Source organism: Haliotis cracherodii, unplaced genomic scaffold (assembly GCF_022045235.1).
Source record: "Haliotis cracherodii isolate W230 unplaced genomic scaffold, xgHalCrac1.p SCAF_1, whole genome shotgun sequence".
NCBI lineage: Eukaryota > Metazoa > Mollusca > Gastropoda > Lepetellida > Haliotidae > Haliotis > Haliotis cracherodii.
The window spans coordinates 80025200-80049691 of record NW_027266264.1 but is presented as its reverse complement, the minus strand read 5'-3'; the positions used below and the strand labels follow the sequence as shown (position 1 = coordinate 80049691).

The 24492-nt window shown below is 41.0% G+C and overlaps 1 protein-coding gene across 1 annotated transcript in view; it reads left to right on the top strand.

Moving 5' to 3' along the window:
- The first annotated feature begins 293 nt into the window (after positions 1–293).
- LOC139442111 (repulsive guidance molecule A-like) overlaps positions 294–24492 on the top strand; it is a 64352-nt gene continuing 40153 nt past the window's right edge. Inside the window, exon 1 of the mRNA XM_071223059.1 lies at positions 294–581. Coding sequence (XP_071079160.1) covers positions 556–581 — 26 coding nt within the window. The 5' untranslated portion in view covers positions 294–555. The remainder of the gene's footprint in view (positions 582–24492) is intronic.

Here is a 24492-nt window from a genome sequence, read left to right as displayed (position 1 = left end):
TTCCTCCCCCCACCCCCTCTCCATATCCCAGCTCTACTCTCTCCTCCCACACTTCACCCCACCCCTCCTTCCACCCTCACCGTCACCCATCTCCTCCCTCCCCCAGAGATATCTTCATCTCGCTCGTTAGCTATTATAACTCACTCCGGCTCAGCGCAGTAATAATCTTCCCCAAAGTCGGCGATAAATAGTAGTAATTATGCAATCCCGTTGTCATTATTTCTCCAATCTCGATCTGAATCTGTCAAACACCCATCACATCTCGTCTGCTTCTCTTCCAATACTGCACAGCAGATGAGATTTTCGACAAGCAGACGATATCGCTCGCTTGGCGCGAAGCTTTGGTCTCGTCGTTTGGAGAGTAATTTTGGTAGGGGCTTATTTACCCATCTGTTAATGTATATATATGTGAGGGCCTAACGATCCCCACGTTAGAGTAATTCACATCGTGCTAAGGATTTATTCCGACAGTTACGCGGTTGCCTCTAGCGCCAATATTGAAGGAATATTCCACAACATGAGCAATTCCAGGAATAAAGAGAAAATAGAGAAAACATGAATCCTAGACTCACCAACAAAAGGTAAATATGCCATTTGTGTGTTCATTTTTTAAGAACTGAAATGAAAAACGCAAACTTTTCAAATATGAATAAATTACTGTTATAAAATACATGTAAATAGAACGAAAAAAACGTTATTTCATATATTGGTATACCATTTATACCGTCAATCGTTTTTAAATAGTTACTAATGCAAAGATTCCCGGGTGTTGAAATGGTGATAAATCAAACGCATATTTCTTTGCAATGACATGAAGGATGAAAGCCAAAACATTTGTTAATTCAATTTCGTCAGTCTGGAACAAGATAAGCAGGGAGACTTGTACAGTTTATCAGAAGTCATCGTATTTTCGAGCATATATATTTTAATAAAATGTATCACTCTCCCATCTTGATAACGTCCCTGGTAAACACCTCGTAGTGTTTATCGCGGTAGTATTAACCGCGCGTTGCTAAGGTCGCTGCAGCGTATGATAAAAGAAGGCTTGTGTCGTAAACTTCACACTTCGGGTTAAGATACACTCTCAACTACTCATAACGACGCTTCTGACGAGTGAGATACATTCATCTGAAATAACGCCCAAGTCTCGGCGAATTCGGCTCCAAGAAGCTTCTGCGGCATAGGTTATGTTATCTGCCCTTCCGGTGTGGACAGGATGTAGGATTAGCCGGTAACTTATTTTTTACTGTTCGCGTTAATGAACTTGTGACTTATTTCTCTTTTGAGATCAATTTGTACTTTCATTATTTTCATGTTAATGTTTAATCCAATGATGTTTTTATGATTATTTAAGAATTTGTACCATTGGAGATCGAGAAAATTGTAACATAAATATACTCATTTGAATTATAAAAATTGATAATTGAAATAAGTAATTATTAATATTTATAAGAAAAAAAAAGACTTTCCGTACGCGACATAACCTTCATGAGTGACCGAAATCTACGACATGGAAGATAAATTATTTAATGGTGACATTTCGTGTAATTTGTGAAAATCATTCAAATTTTAAATGTTTTCTGCCGTTGCGGTTGTCAGCGTGCCCGTCTCCGACTGCGTCTACACCTCGCTGACGCCAGATGATTCCTTCTAATACAACACAGTGATATTTCTCTGAATTATTCAATCTGTTTTTCCACATTTTTGCTGGAAACCTGTTTCTAGCACTTTGAAGAATGAGCCCGCACAACGGCAAGCTGCTTTGTTTCATTACGTTGTTAAAAATGTCCGTGGATTACTTACGTTATGGGCTTTCTAGACAAAGAGGTGCGCATTTCTCAAGGTAGAATCACTACCACAGCGGGCGAAACATTAATATGCATTAGGTTTTCCCAAAACAGTTTCACACGCTTAAAACATGTCCTGGGTATTTGTCTGATGTACACCATGCTGGGGGGTCTGTCCAAATAGAAAGATGTTTAATGTGTTTAATGCAATTGTTGTTTTTAAATATCTTGATGTAATCTGATATAATAGAGTATTGCATGGCAGATTTTCTAAAAAAATCTAATCGTGCATTGTGCTTAGAAATCGATCATGTCGAGTGGATATATCGGTAAAAGTGATTGGAAATTACATTGTTCCTACAACAGAGATAACACGGTAAATGGGTTGTTTTTAGTTCTGGTATGAAAAAATGTGGGAAATAATAGGTTGTATTAAAAATAAATGTCATTCAGTGACAGTGACAGGACTTGTCGCTTATAATTCACGGAAACAAATCAGTTATACTTTTTTCGTTGTTAATGGTTAGTGCAGAGCTTAAACACATGGTATTGTGTACAAGACACCTTTTACATATGTTTTATCATTTACATTTAAATGTGAGATCCACCCCCTTGCCGCCCCCCCCCCCCCCCCCCCCCTACTCAGACATTACTGAAGATAATGGACGATTTGTAAGATATTTTTTTTAATTTACAAAAAGAGAAGGATCCGAACGCAGTATTCCTTCTTTCGTCACTTTCGACATTTCTAGGTTTACAAACAGCCAATCCCAAAAGCAAATAAAGACGTCATATTAACGACGATAACATAAGCGGTGTCAGTTTTCATTGCTTGCAAAAAGCCAACTACATCATTAACCAGAGTGCGGGTCTACTTTGCCTTGTGTGAAGCTTATCTCTTCCTTGCAGTGTCTTTCATCTCCGAAAAGAATATATCGCACAATTATCTAGATGTTTCGTGTGTAAAACAATGCTACGCCGACGGAATTACGATCCATTGTCATACGTCATAAATCTCGCGGTACCAGAACGAGGCTGAAAAAATATCCAAATATAACAAATCTATCAGTAGGGATTGTTCATTCAGCATGCCCTATCGTATATCTGAGGGCGGACTTTCTATCAAATCTTGTAATCTGCCAGCCGATTCGATACTCTCGCGGCCTTATCGTTTCGCGGCTGCGCAGAAAAAAACTGAGGGGAAGTAGGAAAGCTCCAGCTTGTGCTATACATCAGCGTACAGTTTTATATCCACTCATGCCCCCTACCCCCACCGTCCTCCATTTCCGCTTCTGTTTCTCCCCCTCTTGATACAAGCTACTCAAAAGCTTCGTTCCGTTATATTTTCCTAATCGCAATTTTGATATACCCACAAAAAACATCTTAATTTATTATCTCCCTTCGCAAGAACGCGCGAATGCAATTATAACAGGATTGAATTTCTGATCAGCATGTGTGGTGATTGGCGAGTTGATATTGTGAAGTTTTCAGACAAACTCGGGGCTTTACAGCGGTTCTATGTTCTTTTACCCTGCACGTGTTCGATTTAGCCACAGCGGTAAAATATTTCAAATAGATGTATATCTTATTTTTAACGGCGCGCGTTGAATTGGCATACACAAGATGTTAGAGACGCCATGGCTTTTTTGTATGTTAATTCTGAGGTTGTTGCTGTGTGTTCCGTGCATTCAAGCTCACATCTACGTTCTGCCATCTGCTTGGGGTAGATTCCGCAAATATGTATTACAATTTGTCTTTAAATGAATAAATTTCCATTTAAAAACCGTTTGATTACATTGCGGCGGCACAGTAATCTGGACGACTTGTCCATGCAACTATGAGTCTGTTGCTCTAGAGTTGCCAATAAATATTTCCTGTTTCATTTCTTCTTCTAAGCGTCAGTCCAGTTGTCCAGTTCCAGCTAATGGTTCTCCTGTAGTTTACGTTCCTTGTTATTACCAAGAGATCAGCCTTGTCACGTTGACCGACATCAGGTATTACTTGGAAACGCTATTGACAAACACAGAATGTACAGGCGATTTAACTTAGTTGAAAACCAGAGCATCCGATGTGAATTAAAGGGACATAACCCACCTTATAATGACTGCACCGAAGTGAACTTTTTTTACACTGTTTCAAATGATGTATATGTGATTATTACGGTCCCATACGACTATTAACTCTCCCCGTCGTCTTCCCCATCCCCTCTCCCCCGTAACACTTGCTCCATAATGTAATGTGATGTCACCAGACGGTAGTTGGGCCTGTGAGAGACAGTCAGTCAAGTGTTAGAAGTTCAAAGGTTTAGATGAGAGGGAGCAGTGTCAGTGTGATTGCCGTAGATTACAAAGTGATTGTCTAACACTGACCTTTCCCCACACCCGGCTGTTCGCCATAGACTGACACACAACTCCAGCCCCGTGTCGCTCCTGCCGCCGTTGGAAGCCTCCGGGACCTATGGTGGTGTTCAATCTGTCACAACCTTAATCTGCCCAACTCCTTTCCTGCAACACATCGTGGAGTGAGAACAATAGTGGAAGCTTTAACGTTGTTGTTTTTTCATAGACTAACACTTGGTCAATGAAAACATATCTTTAAAATATTTAAACATTTTTCGAAAGAACCTTTCCTCTTCTGCTGTTGGAATCAAGCAAACTAGACTTGCCTAAAAAAATACCAAAAGAATATAAATTCCACAGTCATGTTGCAGGACTAGTTTTTTCACTGCACTTTCATTTCTCTCTGTTTGAATGTCATAGTCGTTGGGCTGTGGAACAAACAGGGAAAGGTTGGTTTGAAAGTGTTTTTTTATTCCGTTTTTTCACTTTACATGTGTTATGACCTTAAGTGAGGTGAGGTGAAATGGGGTTTAACGTCGCGTGCAAGATTATTGCACTTTCATAGCGACGTGCATGCGCGCGTGTGTGTATGTGTGTGTGGCTGCTTTTACTAGTCCGGACTAATGCCGATTTTATAGTGATAGCCCACGGAGATACCACCCCGCAGTTTAACATGAATACTTCACTCAGACACAGTATACTGGCTCCGAGCCGATCAGTCCTTGTTTTAGCCTCTTGATGCCGAGCGCCAGGCAGGGTAACAACAAGTACCATCTTTGAGCGCATGACGGGGCCGGGGATCGAACCTTTCGCTCTCAGAACGGACACTTCTCCACTGGACCACGGAGGCGGTCTATGACCATAAGTACTGTAATAGATACAACAATAACGATAGCTTAAGCTCTGGAAGATGTGACATGATGTTAATTGAAGCCTTATAAACCCTACTGTGGCTCTACGAGAAGAGACTATACCGTCTACGGTAGGTCTACGAGAAGAGACTATACCGTCTACTGTAGGTCTACGAGAAGGGACAATACCGCCTACTGTAGGTCAACGAGGCGAGACAATAACGTCTACTGTTCTTCGAGAAGAGAAATGACGTTTACTGCGGCTCTATGAGAAGAGACAACGATGTTTCTTTGTATCACCCATCAGTTTAACGTAGAAAGAAAGCCTCAAGTGGCACAGATCTTCGACATTTACCATTGCCATTTGCCCACGGGCACGGGGTTGGTGCTAACAGACCAAAGACCATAGTCTGGGATTAGCAAAAACTATATTCATGACCATAGGCTCATATTTGCCCTGGTCAGTATTTGAATGAAAAAGCCTTCTCGTCAGGAGAGCCACCAAGCCACCCACAGACACATACATTGTTATTATGAACACACTACGGGACACATGTTGTAACATAATTCTTGTGATTTGTTTCATAATATACAATTCCAATAACCCCACAAGACACCAGCAATTCGGCCGTAAGGAAACCATATTGACTTCGTGTTACTCTTGGTCAGTTAATGTTGAGATTGTTTCAGGTCTATTTGGCTTAAATGTTCTGGTGGTAACCGAATGCATCGTTGTCACGACACTCGCCTACTTAGACGAGGAAATGATATCATTGGTTAATTTGATCCGTATGAATTACACCCTATCTAGCCATCTTTGATGTCACAATTTGAATTGTTATAGCGCCATAGCGTGTTGTTTAAGGCTGAAATAATCGTCTTTATTAAAGACTACCATTTAAACGGCAGTTATGTCTGTTGGTTAAATCTTAGGATGGTTATATTATTCAGGCGTGCGCTATAATCTTGTACTAGTCTCCTTCACGAAATTGATACCGATGTTAATTTGTTGACTGGTTGAGTGGGTTTGAAATGAGAACGGATACTTTAAACATGGCTTGTACAAGGCACTTCCGGTTTCGTGACGGGCACGGGTGGTCAAGAGATCTGAGGAACCGCGATTCGTTGTGCAGAACTATCTCAACGTATTAAGAGCCGCTGGTCAAGGGTTAAACTAATATTTTAAAATCGTTGGTTTGCAAGAACCATATCCGTGCTACCATCTTTTGACACAGTGGTTGCCGTCTTCGGTTTTACCTCCACAGTAAACTTGCATAACCTTGTTAATTCAATAATGTTTAATTCGCCGTTAAACCCATCTGACTTAATCCGTTTCGGGGACTTTCGAAATGTTCCTCACGGCAGGGGACAGTAAAAATGGGTTTTTAATGAATGAAATCGAACCCAGATCGTGAATGCGATGAGGTAGCGTGAGAATAAATAGTGCAGTAATAGAAAAGGTCTTCAGCAACCCATTTTCGTCGTAAGAGACGACTAACGGGATCCTGTGGCTAGACTCGCTGACGTGGGTGATGCATGTCATTCGTATCCCATTTGCGTAGATCGATGCTCATGGTGTCAATCACTGGATTGTCTGGTCCAGGCTCGATTATTTACAGACCGCCGTCATATAACTGGAATATTGATGAGTTTCACGTTAAACAGGGAACAACAAACAAACACTTCTGATAGACAGTTGTATAATGCCATTAGGAGTCTTCCGTCGGCATACCTACGTGTGATTCGTGAAACACGAAACAAACATGCCCGCCTCGCACCTGCAGATTGGCGGGAGTAAGCACGCGCTGTATAAGCATTCCTGACTGAGGCGCTCGCTCATGTGTCGATACGGTATGTGATATATACGCCAGGAGATGCAGTAACACGCCGTATCACACCAGTAATTACAAATACCACTCTGCTCACTAGATGATATCCGAGTAATAAGAAATACACGCGCAGTGTTGATTTTGACAGGAGCGATAACTGCACGTGGAAATGTGTCAAGGTCAACGTCACAAACAGGCGAAATGACGTAGGCTGTTGTCAGCGTTGGAAACATCCATTTAATACACATTATACGACTTTAGTATTGTGTATATTCGGTAGCTCTCATCTAAAATATTTTAAATGGCTCAGCTTTCAAGTAAATAGGAAATGTCAAATAGCAAATTGTGGTCTTTTCCTTGCGACCGCCTCCGTGGTCTAGTGGTAGAGTGTTCGCCCGGACAGTGGAAGGTCCGAGGTTCGATCCCCGGCCGCGTCACACCAAAAGACGTTAAAAGATTGTACTTGTTTTTACCCTGTCTGGCGCTCGGCATTAAGGGGCTAAAACAAGGACTGGTCGGCTCGGAGTCAGTATACTGTGTCTGAGTGGGGTATTCATGTTAAACTGCGGCATGGTATCTCAGTGAGCTAGCACTATAAATCGGCATCAGTCCGGACTAGTACAAGCAGCCACACAAACACACACACGTACATGCACGTCGCTATATAAGTGCAATAATCTTGCACACGACGTTAAACCTAATTTCACCTCACCTCACCTCTTTTCCTTGCATGGTAAGAGTGACCATAGTCCGGTTTTAAGGACAAGCTAAGTCCAAGAGTTATGACAGCCTTGGGTCTGTACGACTACTTTGTATAAAGGGGCCAAGCAAGGCATATATCGTTGGCTTACACCCAGCATTGTGTTCACATATTGAGTGATACTGAATTATTTTTTTTAAATGCATTTGAAAGCGCAGGATGTACTTCACACTTCCACTAATCACATCGTAATTTCAAACGTTGAAAGACAAGTTCATAAATTTGGCTTTTACAAGTTGTTTTTCATTATCTCATTTTCAAAGAATCACGCTCAGCACTCTCGTTTTGATAAAATATTACCTTTTTCAAAATGCCACAGCGACATACAGGAGAATAAACACAGTCTCTAGGGAGCGTTGATTATTCACGGACAAAGATCGGCTTTACGGCTATTTACATGGCATACAGCTCACATATATCGCGTCTAATGTGTAACGTCTGTCAACAAGATAACCGTTACAAGAAAAATGACTTCTCCCTCGTCTTGGTCGCCATGTTAGCTGTGATGCGAGCTCCATACAGCGATCTGATGTTCTCCCCGCAGTGTTGTGATAGACTCCTGATAGGGTATTCATATCGCAGGAATAATTTGTCAAAATACTTTACAGAGGCCAATGCGAAGATAACAAGGAAAGTAATGTTGAATATCTGAAGAGAAGTGTGGAGTTTTATCTTGATTGATGGAACTCTTGTTGTCGAGTCCCTGTGTTGTGTGTGTTGACGGGCCATTTGGGTGAAATATTGATGCATTATGTACGCCAAACGTACCATGGCCATTTGATGTTGTGTATTCACTGAATACGGATGAGTTATTTACAATTGTGAAGCCTTGTATATCAGATAGCGCAAACAGGAATTACAATCACAGACTTTTAGTTTCGAGATTTTGAAGGATAAAACATGAACACGTGTTTATGGAAATATAAACGACTTAAAATCACCTTTTCCGTATGATTGTATCAATATTGATATTAATGTGTAAATGTGTTTCCTTGGAGATATGGAAATATAAGTGTAAAGTGTTTACCCTAGACATAGATATGAACGCACGCTGGGTCGGCCAAGCGCTCAAGGCGTTCACTCTTCTCGTCAATGATTCGGGTTCGATTCCTGCTTTGGGCAATGTGTGAAACCCATTCTGTGTGTCCCCGCCGTGGTATTTACCGAATATTGCTAAACGCGACGTTTAACCCCACAATTTAAACACGTTTTATAATGTTTCGAATTTAAATAAAGTGCATATCATTAATAATAAGTCAAATATGGATAATATGTATAATATATATTGAAATAAGTTGTGCAAATCAGATTCACAGGCACTTGCACAACACCTATGCCACCAGGAACGACAGGGAACTTGTGCAATATTTACTTAAAAATATACAACTTAACCAAAGTCGGTTAATGGTGACAAGAAAACTGACACTCGTGACGACAACAGTTTCCGTAGCACAGGTGGTAGCGTGCAGGACCACAGACCAAGGGGTTGCAGAGTCCTATCACACCGAGGTTAAAACATCTATGTGTTCATAAATATGATGTTGCTGTAAGACAGGTAGTACTCTCTCATACAGGAAGCTGACAACGAAAGTGTGTCTGATTACTACAATGTAGACCTTTAGCTTATCATGTTAACACCACCCACCCAACCCCAAAGTAAGCCATTTATACTTCTAAAATAGCTTTTATTGACCCCCCTTTCCTTACACACACGGGTGCGTGCGCATGGCTGTGTGTGCGTATGCGTGCGTGCGTGTGTCTGTGCGCGTGCGTGTGCGTGCGACTGTGCTCATGTGCATGTGCGTGCGTGTCACTTTGTGTGCGTGTTTCAGTGTGTATATCAGTCAGTGAGTGAGTGAGTGCGTGCGTGTGTGTGTGTGTTTGTGTGGGGTGTGAGTGAGTCTCTCTGTGTGTGTAAGTCTGTGCGGGTGTGAGTGTGCGTGTGTCTGTGCTTGTGTGCGTGTGTGAGTGTCTCTCTCTCTCTCTCTGGCTGCTTATACTATTGTATTACAGTCTTCCTTTACACTAACATGTATTCAGTATAAACGCACATTCCAATAGCATGATCTTCTCCACTATTGTACACCAGCATACTTGAATTAAAAAAAGTTACAAATTTATTCAACATTTTTTTACCTTCATGTCAAACAGTTTAAACTTGGCCATCATACAGTACAAGCTGGGGACTTTCGCGGAAGGGTTTGTTTGTTGGTCTCTTATCACTCGATCTACACAACCCGAGTTTACCCTGTATTTGCAATTAATAATCGTCAGGTAAGCATTGATCACAGGTGCAAATCCAGGTGATACACCTGGGCCCAGGTAATCTCGAGTTTCTCACCTGTGGCACACAAAACTGCCATTTATTCAACCTGTAAGCACTCCAGGTAATAAATTTTCCCATAGGTGTTTATTGGGTGATTGTTTGTTTGCCCCTTATATTGTTTCTTCAAGATTGTAATGATAAATCATCAAGGGTGGCTACAAATAGTTTTACTTTTACAGAAACATATATCCCTTCTACCAAGTTAATGCACGGCCATGTAGTATGGATGTGTTTTAAAACTATGACGGCTGAATGATTAATGATAAATGGTTTAAGAGAGCGCATTTTTGTGACTTGTAGGTTAATGTTTTTTAGTGAGCGTTATACTGATTTGAGGTTTCCTGTGATTTATACATTGACGATGTAACATTTAAAACTGAAGCGGGGTTGTTGTTGTCACCGTAATTCTTATATTTTTTCATAATTGACGTTGTTTGGTTTCGTGGGAAGAAGGTATGTATAGTTTTAGGGGAGTTTGTTGAAAAATACTTCTGGAAGGACAATGACTGATCGCATGATAAACAAGAATGATATATCGACACCACAAACACGAATTATTCAGTACATGTAAACACAACAGTGATTGACCTTACGGAACAAATAGTTCCACATTCAGATGTAGTTAAGGCGTATCTCTTCTTAAGCTGCACTCTGTAAAATGTGTTTAGAATGTAAACACACAGAGGTATGTTTAGATCTAAATCTGTTTAGGAATGTGTTCAAATCCCAAATGGAATACACATTTCATGTGTTCTATCTGAACACGTTATGGTGTAAACACATGAAATTAGCTATCATCTCACAACCTGAACACCATTAAAACGCAACATCCCCATAATCTTAAAATGTTTAAACATGTTTAGAATTAATATATATATATATATATTTATTGAAATTATTGAGATTATATGTGCAAATCAGATTCACAGGCAACTGTATAACATATATTCCACCAGTGCAATAGTTACATAAAACGTATAAATAAACCAAGCTTGGTTAATTGTGACTTGGTAAAAAGTTACAATTGTGACAGCAATAGTCTCGCTAGCACAGGTGGTAGCGTGAAGGGCCACCGATAAAGAGGTTCGTATACCGCCGAGATTTGAAAGTGTTGTGTTCATGAATATATTGTTGGTATATGACTCACAGTACTTCTCTCCGGAAACGGAAGCTGGCAGTGAAAGTGTATCTGATTACTACAATATACCGTTAACTTTAAAAAAAAATTAAAAACAGGTTTGATAAGGCGTCCTGAAGGACAGGGTTCGACAAGATTTCGACAGGTTCTAAAACTCATTCAAATATATTCCTGTCCAAGTGACATCCAGCTACATGGAAAAACTCACTATACTTGCACGCTAACCCGTGAAACCGGGGGGATAACGTCGTATTAAATGTCCTTTTTCGAATTTAAGTAATTCTCTAATATCTGTAATATGTACACGTAACAGAACAGGGACAGGGAACTAACAATTAAAACATTACTTTTACAAAGTTGTTTGAAAAGTCTTTACAAAACTTGAACCATACTTTTATTAGAGAAAATAAACCGAATACTATTTGAGTGTTTGCGTTTTATTCGCTCCTGATCCCAAACTCAAATCCCCGTCAGCAATGTGTTATTTCATAGCAGAGTTCCCCGTAGCGGGTGTCATATAGATGTCATAATAATGTCATTTCTGACAGGGACATTTAAAAACGTGTGAAAAAACCCTCGAGGTGGTGGGACATAGGAGACCTATAACATTTTCATAATACTGGAAATATTTTGGTATGAAATATAAATATTTCCCGCCTTAAAACCTGTCCCCCACCCACGGTGTCCTCTGTCGAGGGGGTGAGGGTAGAGTCGCCTTATCGTGGGTGACGATAGAGACGCCTTATCTCTGCCTGTATGACAGGAATGCGCCCGAGGATCAAAGTACTCTCGCCCAAGTAGTTTAATATAGGATATACAAGTAGCGAGCAGGCGAGAGGAGCTCCGCTGTCGTGCGCTATCAGTCTTACCTGGGTTTGTCAATCAACGCGGCAAGCTCAACAGGTGTGTGCTGATTATAACGCCGAGCGCGACAGGTAGCCGTGATTGTATCACCTGTACAGGTTCTGTGACATATTAGGCCGACGCGAACGCTTGTGTCATATATAGGACAATTTTTTTATATATTCAGCATTAATATGTTTTTATTGTTCGGAAAATAATATTATTAATTCGGGAATATGAAAATGTTTCTATTCGACCCAAGAAGAGCTAACATCAATTTCTACATTTCGTGCCGAAATACTTGATCTGATTTTACCTTCATACTTTTAGTGCATGCGTACAAACCACCCTGCCTGTGACTGATATGATATGAAATCCTAATTGATATTAAGCGATATGATATGATTGCTTTGAAACCATATGAGACACTTAAAACATATTTGAAGCATTTTGGTAAGATAAAACTATGAGAGATGTGTGACCTATTATTTAAGGGGTCAATCTTTGAAAGCGTATAAAACTGGTTCTATGAACAGACATGTCGATGGTCTTGCATCCTATACTCCTCTTTTAATACATCAACGCGGATGACTTGAGCTGTGTGGCTAGAGCGAGCCTTACAATTCACTACCATAGGAAGCACATGGGTGCTTCTTCATATTGCTTGTATTCAAAAGGAGCCCAGTTGATGACAAAACCAAAGTTGTAACGAATAATCGTTATTATGCGACTATTTATAAGATAGATCCCTCACCGACATCTTCAGTCAATTTAACATAAATAGCTTTTTTAATCAGCACTGCTGTGGCCAGCGTTCCGTAACACGTGCTTTCAACAACCTAGAACTCCTCAATAGAAATTCATTGCCGATATAAACGGGACCTGAGTATCTATAGCAACTCTGAATCAAACAGTTACACAATTTATTGGTTTACACTTTTTAAATCCTTTACAGACGAGCGATCCCGTTGTCATCACTGAACATCTTTCACTAACAAACGTACATCCCTTATAAAACCAAACAGCCACACTTCACAACAACGTTCATCGTTGACGTATCTCAAACAGTCGGACGGCTGTGTGGAGCGACATTCGCTCAGTCGGGACGGAAAGATGTGAAAACGATGGTTGTGGATGAGGGTATACATAAGTAGGATAGAGCATATCACAATGGGGTTAATCAAGAACGCGGGAACACCTGACAGGTGTGCGAGAGTGTTTACCTGGTTCTCCCTAGCGTACCTGTAATTTAGGCCCCGAGACACATATCGTCAAGTACCTCTTGCACAACATTTATTTGTCATATTTATACATTTCATGGTTGGATTATAGTTAGAAAGAAAAGCGTTGCACTTAAACACCTTTGTGAATTATTTTCATGTTCGACAGGGAACGTACATGTTCTATACAGGGAGGGGCAGGTATATCCCTGTTAATCGTTATTAATTGGACATTTAGTTTTTTCGATCAGATTTAGCAAATACATCTAACTTAAATATTAGTATTAGTCACAATAAAGTAATTGCCATGTGCTAGTCCTTTTGTGACTTAAAGGTAAACAGACAACCCACTGTATTTCTAGTTTTAATATGATTTGAACATGCCATTTCGATATGTTAACTTCATTTTCAAATTTTCGGGATTTTATAGAAAATATGGATTTGCACGAATGAACATTTCAGTGATTTTTTCACTGACCAGAAAGAACCAATGCAATCCCTGTTTGTAGTGAAAAACTTTGTTTTTTTAATTCAACTTTACATGGACTGAAATATGAAATATTCTACGAATATTTTCGCACATGGATCTGTGAGTACTGGGCATGAAAGCCAGCTAATTTCCTTTCGTGACGGTCCAACTTTTATAGTCCCTGTTCATGGCCAGGGTGCACATTGACAGCGTTATTACATCCACCTGTATGGGGTATAGGATTCCACTAGCGTCGTGTGTAGCCAATATCATGGGATCACACATGTCTTAGGTAATTGAAACACAAGCTATTAAACAACAGCTGAAACATAAACGACTGAATATCGTTTTTACGAGACGATAAGTTTGTCAAGATATTTGTCTGGTGGATTCGGGCCAAACATTGCCATGTAGGCCTTTAACTCGGACGCTTTTTACGAAGATAGTTCAGGTTAAACATTTAAAAAAAATATTTATGTTTACATACAAAAGAAGATTTCGCAAGGTCATCACATTCAAAAATATGTTTGCTGAAAGATGTCAGACTATGTTGTCATTGTAGAACTTGACGTATATTTCAGACACGGGATGACGTACATGTCAGTGGATGTGTTATATGTGCCGTTCTTCACTGTTTTACGTACTAATTTACATAGCTTTAAATAAATCTTGGCTTAAAAACATACAGCAGCTGTCATATTGAAGCTTACAATCGTTTTGAGAAATGGCGTTTATTCGAATCTCGTGGTGTTCACAATACAGGAAGTTGTTTATAAGTTAAACGTTGTAAAAAGTTACATCCTGCCCGGTTCTTTACAAGTTTAGAGGAAAGGGATACGATACTCGTGCTTAATTTACTCATTATTCCGACTTGCAATCTGAAGATTAACCAAACACATCGTGTATAGGTTAAAATATGTAAACACTGGTGAATACAGAACCCTTTCATGTTCCCTGTGTGTGTGTGTGTGTGTGTGTGTGTGTGTGTGTGTGTGTGTGTGTGTGTGTGTGTTTGTGTGTGTGTGTGTGTTTGTATGTGTGTGAGTGAATGAATGAGTGTTTGTGTAGATTTGAGTGTGAGGGAATGAGTGTGTGTGTCTGCGTGTGAGTTTGTGTGAATGAGTGTGTGTGTGTGTGTGAGAGAGTGAATGAGTGTGTGTTTGTGTGAATGTGAGTGTGTGTGAATGAGTGTATGGGTGTGTTTGTGAATGAGTGTGTGTGTGCGTGTGTGTGAGTGTGTATGTGTGAATGTGTATATGTGAATGAGTGTGGATGTGTGAGTGTATGTGTGTGTGTGTGTGTGTGTGTGTGTGTGTGTGTGTGTGTGAATGTTATTGCAGCATGAGTGTCATATACATTAGTAATACTACAACTAAACACCTCAGAACCATGGTAAACGTGGCCATTATGGCCTCTCCCTTCATATCACAGGTAACTACTGAATATCAATACATTATAACTTATCATATTTATCTAAATGATTCTTTCACAAACCATTAAACACCAAACCAAGTCATCATGTCGAAACTAAATGAGAAATATTCAACTTTGTCGAACAGCATTAACCTCTCTCCAGGATCTGTCACCTTCAATTTAATTTTGTACTCAGTATGAATCGATGTGATTGATTGAAGAACGATACCGTGTTGTTCGTGCTGCGGCAGGCGATCCGCGTGATTATAGTGTGGCTATAGTCTGATCCCGCATTGTAATTTGACGCAGGTGTTCTTTCTGTGGCAACTTGATATATGTACAGATAAACGTATCTCCTGGTATCGTATAAAATGTCGACACAAATGCACGAGTGATACCTAGTCTGTGGTCCTCATGTTTGATATATTTATATATATTTATTATAAATTATACAGCTCATCTTTGGACTTTTGTATTTTATTTGTATTATCTATTTTTTTGTGATTTCCAAGAGTCAAAATATATAATGATTTTCAAGAGCACACACACACACACACACACACACACACACACACACACACACACACACACACACACACACATATTTGTAAAATGACTGAAATTTCAACTTTGGCAATTTACAAACCGCCTAAATACAATTATTTTTCCATTTAATATATCATGATAACGAATTCCAAACATGTGACTTGACTAAAAATATTATGATAAAAGAATACGAAAGTCAATGCATACATTTTATATTTTTTGGCTTCAAATCCTAACATAATTAGTATATTGTGATGTTTTTTTAACCCTTTTGAGGTTCTCAATAACTTTGAGTCTATCTGACGGGAAAATATACGTAAAAAGACTGAAATATTTTGGCGTTTTTTAAATTGCCTAACTGAAAATGTCAGTCGTTTTACGAATTGGTTGATTTTACACATTGACTGTAACATATACAACCCTGTAGTTGTACGCCCGCAAGTCAGACGTCGAAACGTCATCTACCCGATGTTGTGATCCACTCTTGTCCCACTGACATTCGAGTGATGTCGTGTCACATTACCTCGATAGAAAAGTTCTAGTACAATCCTACAATAATAATACGCTCTTTTCACTAATCCCCCAAAGTACAAAATGGTAGATGTTAGACAAGCTTTCACTGTACTTGGCTTTAAAGAATTTATTAACCATTATAGTAAATAAATCCATTTTCATTATTATAAGAAATCTACTAAAGGGAAGTCCAACGTGCCATTCTGACTATATCATGATCATGCATTTATGAATCACTATCACATATCGTGAAAATGTGAGCGTATTCTGCCCCACCGGTGATACCCGTCACAAACACATGCAGATGAGGTGCATTAGGTACAAGATGAAGCAGGTACAGAATGGAGGACATATGTATAGAAAAATACAAATTTTCCAAACAGAACAAAACACGTCACACATATCGTCATACATCACGTCACGCAACACGTCACACAACACGTCATATGTCACGTCGCACAACACGTCACACGCATGTCACACATCACGTCACACAACATCGTGCTATGTTAGTGTGTTTGTACCTTTGTTGTTTAACGTCGTACTCAGCAATATTCCAGCTATATGACGGCGGTCTTTAAATAATCGAGACGGGACCAGACAATCCAGTGTTTGACATCATGTGCATCGATCCACGCAATTGGAATACGATGACATGCATCAACCAAGTCAGGGAGCATCACCCACCGATCCCGTTAGTCGCCTCTTACAACACGCATAGTCGCCTTTCACGGCAAGAATGGGTTGATGAAGACCGATTCAACCCCGGATCCCGACGGGTCTGTTGGTTTGAAGGTACTGTCATGACAGACTTGAGATTGCAGGTATGCTACTAGTTTGGTCTGTGCAATGTGTATCAAGCTATTTGTTTGAACAGTGCAATTTGTATCAAGATATGTGTTTGATCGGTGCAATTTGTATCAAGCTATTTGTTTGATCAGTGCAATGTGTATCAAGCTACTGGTTTGATCAGCGCAAATTGTACCAATCTATGTGTTTAATCATTGCAATGTGTATCTTGCTATTTGTTTGATCAGCGCAATTTGTATCAAGCTATTCGTTTGATCAGTGCAATGTGTATCAAGCTATTTGTTTGATCAGTGCAATGTTTGTGTGTGTGTGTGTGTGTGTGCGTGTATGTGTGTGTGTATGTGTGTGTGTGTGAGAGAGAGAGAGAGAGAGTGTGTGTGTGTGTGTATGTGTGTGTGTGTGTGAGAGAGAGAGAGAGAGAGAGAGAGAGAGAGAGAGAGAGAGAGAGAGAGAGAGAGAGAGAGAGAGAGAACAATGTCGGTTTTATATATACTGTAGACTGACTCCGAACCGATCATTCCTAGTGTTAATGCATGCCTAGCATCAAGCAGGGTAGCAACAAGTTTGTTTGTTTAACGTCGCACTCAGCAATATTCCAGCTATATGACGGCGATCTGTAGATAATCGAGTCTGGACCAGACAATCCAATGACTGACATCATGAGCATCGATTTAAGCAATTGGGGTACGATGACCTGCATCAACCAAGTCAGCGAACCTGACCACCCGATCCCGTTAGTCGCCCTTTACGACAAGCATAGTCGGCTCTTACGGCAAGCATAGTCGGCTCTTACGACAAACATATTCGGCTCTTACGGCAAGCATGGGTTGCTGAAAACCATCCCTTCCTAGAAGTACCTTATCTATGAACGTGTTAAGTATGACGTGGGCGGAGGTCGAACCCCCGACAAACCGCTCCCCGGGCAGACGGTCAATCCTAGATTCCTCTCTGATTATTCACTAGAATAAATAGATATAGATAGGATATCTAGGATAGATAAATATCCACTAGACGGTCAAATTTAATTTGATATATAAACTGAGCCTCACTGTGTTGCAAAACGAATATATTTTTTAACGTTTTCTTTACTTAGAAGCAGCAGATCTCTGGACTTGTTCATAGAAGACCTAATTCACAATTAACATACCGTTTTATTAGTTTCAACAAAATCACTGGATTTTCTGGTTCATCGACCTCTTGATTTTCTGGTTTGTTTACAGGCTGTCGTCGCATGGCAGAAGTACTGATGTGATGCGTCAGGCAATAAAAACTTACTTTTTATGCAAATATTATACGAACATTTAATGTTTTAGGGAAATTGTGTGTGAACGGCGGTTCTACCGATAGGACAAAGACATGCTTACCCCTTTCGCGAACACCTGGCGTCATCACTAATTTTCAGTGGTGCATTCATATAATGTTCACTGCTATTTCCCTTTACGCCAAGTGGAATCTGTTTTGGCAGGAAGTCAAGGCTGGTTATTCTCTTGCATTGACAATTTATATTTCAACAGCATTTCTGTAAACCTGGATGTTTAGCACTTACACCCAGGAGAACTGGCATGGTGCTGACACAGCAATACTCTGGGGCAAGTTTGGGGTTGAACCCACCCCCCAGGATCCCTTCCGGGACGTTATACCACTGACCTATACCCGTACCGGTTAATATCATTCTGGTAATACATGCGTTTGGCGAGCGCTAACCCCAAATTAGATTCCCACTTCTCCGAATCGCGTCAGTACTGATTCCATTTCGTGAATTACCTAAGATGAAATAAAATATCTCTTTGTGCATGACTTAATGTTTGTGTTTTCTTAACCATTTGTGCAAAGTTATGCATATAAGCGCGACATTTGTGCCCAATAAACTGTCATGTGATCACAAACTCCTCAGCACTGCTTTTTAATGTTCGGCCGTCAATGAAGCCAGGTTGCTCCCAAGGACACCTCCTAACTATCTAATGAATAAATTTCGCCACTTTAGTTGTAAGCTGTCATCGGTCTGACCTGCGTTACTCTCAAACCGACATCAATTATCCCCAGGTTGTAAGTAATAAAGTTGTCGCTGGAAGCTACATCATACCCAACGCGCTCTTTGACAGAGTATTTGTAAATGAGTGTATGGGCTGCTTCGGGTCTTATCCCAAGTGAGAAATAAAGTTCCGAGGAAGGTAATCGCATTTGAGTAATCACGGCCGCTTGGGAGATCAGATTGATTACAGCGCGGAGGGATACCGACATGAGATTGGAAAGTGACGTGTGATTGGTCGGCTTTGTGTGCTCGGTTTGAACGTGCATGATGTGCTGACCTTTCAGCGTGAGATAAGCGCAGTTTAGTGTATTGCTGGCGGGATGACATCTTCCCCTTGCGTATAACGTCACTTGCGGTGTGCTTCAAAATCCATTGTTGTATACAGTGATTGATCCTCGGGAAATATCTATGCAAATATCTATTCATCGGAGATGTATCCATCATTCAAAAAAAATCTTGAGCAAATGACTATGTTCGTGTAATGTGGGCTAAGCATTGTCTCGGTATTGTTGTGTACGTCCATCGGGGCCCCTTATCAATCCATCCTTCGTAAGTGCCGTCTGAAGAGCATACGGTGGTAACAATATGTGACCTTGATGATCGCATGTCAGGTTCCGGTGTTCATGCTATCAACCACTGGTTTGCCTGATCCTTCTTGATGTACCTAGATTATTGCCGTATGTGGCTTCGCACAACAGCCACTCTCGCTGCCATGTATAGATGGGAAAGGACTGCAGGACCACACAGACATGGGTTTATTCAAAGCCCACTGTGTGACAATGAATGGTCTTTCGGCTCCGATGCAGTCCGCGCCATCTCATTTTTCGGGAAGCTTCCGACAGCTCAATGTTTGGAGACGTAAGGAACATTTCGATTTAGCCGGAGTGCGAGACATAGTCCGCACTAGATACGCTCATATCCTCGTTAACTCCTAGATTTCGTTGATATGAAACTCAACCACAATCAACGTTAACTGTATACAGTCTTCCGCTGTTAACCTTTCATTGATGTGTATCTTGATAACCCTGTGGTTATCCCGTTCTCAGTATCCTATGCTTGATTTTTTTGGTTGTTTGTTTGTTTGTTTGTTTGTTTGTTTAACACCGCACTCAGCGATATCCCGGCAATATGTGACTGCGGCCTGTAAATAATCTATTCTGGACCAGACAATCCAGTGATTGACATCATGAGCATCGAATTGGGATACGATGACATGCATCAACCAAGTCAGCCGATCCCGTTAGTCGCCTCTTACGACAAGCATGTGTTGCTGAAGACCTATTGTAACCCTGATGTACACAGGGTCGCCATGCTTGACAAGTGGAGATCAGATCATTCCGATGTGCGATCTGGCTAATTTTGTGTACCCGACACTTTTCATTGCAATCAGGGGGCACGGGGCCCAGTCGCCTAAGTGCCGCGATTCTCTATGCAGAGTTGCGCCCCTTGGGCACGCCAGAAACCTTTGATTGTGGTTCGAATCCCGGTTTGTCCCGATTATGTTTCTAGGTTTGTCAGCACCATGCCCGTGCTCGTGGGTTTCACCGAAGTAGTAAACGTCTGAGATCTGCATCACTTCGGACTTTCCTCCTACATTAAGCTGACACGCCGTGATATAACTGGAATAATGTTAAAAGCGGCTTTAAACCCATCTCACTCACTCACTCATTGCAATCAACGGTTTGTCTGGTCCACACTACTTGCTTCAAATGACTTTGTATGTGTGGTAGTTACTCCTTGGTGTATTTGTATTTTCCGTGCACTATTGGTGCCATACATATGCTTCCACCGCTGACATGTTGACTGGGATACTGCCTCCAGATTACATGCATCACTTCGAAGACACACTGAACACCACATAGAAGTAAACTATGTCGATGTTAGCATCGCTGAAGGACATAACCAGTTACGCCTATGAAAATTTCAGAAAGATTGAGATACCAAGTAATGTTTTAGCCCCTGTCTTAGCTCTTCCACCGCATAGCTCTGTGGTGTTTACGGCTGGTGCTAGACTAACATCAAGTCTCTGAAATCAACATATCGTACAGAAAAAAAAGTTGTTAAATTATCTTAATAAAAAAATAATAAAAAGGATCCCAGAGACTCTCTTCATTTTCAGATACTGCAGAAATCTAGAAATCCAAACATTATAGACTTGCAAGGGCTGATATATTTGTATCAGGGTCTGTAACACAGACTGTGCCTTTCACAGTTCATTAGACAGCAGGCCAATATTGACCAGACTGAAGATTTGTCAGGGGAATACAATATGTTTGTGATGCAAACGTACTTCCTCTTATACGTGTTAGGCACCAGGTGTGTTTGTTTCTAGATGTTTGACGCTGCCTTGTAGCAAGCTATGCAATGGGTGAGAAGCTCTGACCTGCTGACCACGCCCTACTGACTCGATGACAGTATTATTGCAAAACAAGATCCTTCCATTCCTGCGAACTGTACTAGAATCCAGTATGACGGGTGCACCGCCAACACTTTGAGAATCTACTGAGATCTCATACATACAGAAATGTCAAAATCAAGAAGCAATCTGCTTTCGTTTTCACTGACACTATTCCGATACCCTTCCGATAAGATGGCAGATAGGGTCTGCCCTGACCCCAATCATCATCCGGGGCTATCTAAGGTCACGATAGCCCGGATGTTCAATGCTACCAGCTTCCACATTATCACACGAGCACGCTGCACGCGCTAGTTTGTCTCGCGTCACGAGCAATATATTTCGCAGTAGGTGGTCCGGTCTCATTATCACTGGGATGATCGGTCGGAATGTATCACTACGCCATCTGTGCTACATTGTCACCCAGCGAGTGGCAGTGCGTGTGCCGTTATGTACCTGACTAACAGGACAGCATTACCCCTCCTTGTGCAAGACCCCGAACCACGCAACAGGAGGAAACAGGTGTGATTGGCATTTTGGACAATCTCTCGGGGTTGGGGGAGCATAAGACTAACATCTAGTCTCTGAAATGAACATATTTTACAGAAAAAACAGTTGTTAAATTATAGTTATAAAATATAATAAAAAGGAGCCCAGAGACCTTCTTCATTGATACTGCAGTAATCTAGACTTGCCAAACATTATAGACTTGCATGGGCTGTATTGGATATATTTGTTTCAGGGTCTGTATGACAGACTAAGGGAGCATGAGCAGTGATATGTTTGTATTAGACTTTGTAAATTTGATGACTAACGGGGGCTTCAGTGTGTACAATACCCGTGAAGATCCGGGATAGAATAGGTCTTCAGCAACCCATGCTTGCCCGAAAAGGCGACTATGCTTGTCGTAAGAGGCGGCTAACGGGATCGGGTGGTCAGGCTCGCTGGCTTGGTTGATGCATGCCATCGTATCCCATTTGCGAGGATCGATGCTCATGATGTCAATCATTGGATTCCCTGGTTAAGACTCGATTATTTACACACCGCCGTCATATAGCTGGAATATTGTTGAGTGCGGCGTTAAACAAACAGACAAACAAACAAACAAACAAACCGTCTGACGTCTGTGTCATAACCTTATAAGGCACTGTTGTATTGTGGGAATGGTGATTAGATGTTGTTGTACGCCGCATTCAGCGATATTCCAGCTATATCCACACCATGTAAATTATTAAAGCTGGACCAGCCAGACTAGTGGTTGATGGAATGAGCATCTGTTCACGATGACATACAATCAGGTCACACAGACACTGTAACAACCCGATCCTAGTAGATCTCGCGACAAGCAGGGAAAAAGGGTGCTTATTGTCAACTGAGATGTAGCGATACTGTACGAACTAAAGCGCCACTGTGGTGACATTGTGAACTGAAAGCTTCCACTATGTGTCTAAATAGAGAACCATTACAGACCACAATGCCATCAAAGTGCCAGGGGACTTAAAGAGGAGAATTATGTCATAAAACTACAATGATGGCAACAAAAGTCAATCATATATAGATAAATAGCGTTTTTAATGACGGAACATCGATCTGAGAAGCATCTTTGTAATAAGAATCTACACGCAGACTTTCACGTTATTCCTGCATGCACGGACAGTTTAAATAGCCTTATCTCATTCCGACATAGCTTTCATACCACTCGAACACAGGTGGACAGCGGATGACACCCCGGGGATATAGTAACCCGTATCATGTCACGCACGCAATTTATCGACTAGTATGTCTGATAAATATTTGGCGATTACCTTTCGTATAGGATTTATTCGCAATCCGATGTATTGTGTATGCATGTTTTCGATTACGTGGCTCGTTAGGGGTAGGGAGAAGACAGTGACACTGACATCCGATCATCACCGCACTGTGTCAGGTTTCTCCGTCGGGTTGTCTATTGTTTCACAGAGGGCACTGCGTCCCGCATGTCAGCGACGGAACATTCTGTCGTGTCGTCGTCGTTAATTAGGTCTGTTTGTTAGGTGACATTCCAATCTTGGATAGGGTGACACATGTGTCCGGTATTAAACTCTACATACTTTATCGCATATCAATTGACTCGACGCAGTTGTCAGGCTGTGATATAATGACCAAACGTTATAACGCCGCGCAGTGGAGAAACATGGCGTAGTGCATGTAAATGTTTTCTTCAAAATGATTTCATCAGATATCCGTTTCTAACAACATCAAAATATTGTTTGTTGGTTTTAGTTTAATGAAAATTATTACAAAATAATGTGATGTGAAAGGAGGAACGTTCTAGCTTTAAATAATAATAATTCAATCCTATTTAAAACTGATCTTAACTCAGTGTTAAAGATCTGATTTAATGAGAATACACCATAATTATGCAAGAAATTATTTCTGAAAAAGAAATATTAACTGTGACCCGCGATGCAGTCAGCATCCATTGCACTGCAAAGAGATTCCTAGAAGCAGATGACGTGGCAGTGTCAGCATCACTTGTTGTACAGATACACCTAGAAGCAGATAACGTGGCAGTGTCAGCATCACTTGTTGCACAGAGACCACTAGGAGCAGATGACGTGGCAGTGTCAGCATCACTTGTTGTACAGAGACACCTAGAAGCAGATGACGTGGCAGATTCACCATCACTTGTTGTACAGATACACCTAGAAGCAGATGATGTGGCAGTGTCAGCATCACTTGTTGTACAGATACACCTAGAAGCAGATGACGTGACAGTGTCAGCATCACTTGTTGTACAGAGACACCTAGAAGCAGATGATGTGGCAGTGTCAGCATCACTTGTTGTACAGAGACACCTAGAAGCAGATGATGTGGCAGTGTCACCATCACTTGTTGTACAGAGACACCTAGAAGCAGATGACGTGGCAGTGTCTGCATCTCTTGTTGTACAGAGATCACTAGAAGCAGATCACTTGGCAGATTCATCATCACTTGTTGTACAGAGACACCTAGAAGCAGATGACGTGACAGTGTCAGCATCACTTGTTGTACAGAGACACCTAGAAACAGATGACGTGGCAGTGTCAGCATCACTTGTTGTACAGAGACACCTAGAAGCAGATGACGTGGCAGTGTCAGCATCACTTGTTGTACAGAGACACCTAGAAGCAGATGACGTGGCAGTGTCAGCATCACTTGTTGTACAGAGACACATTGAAGCAGATGACGTGGCAGTATCA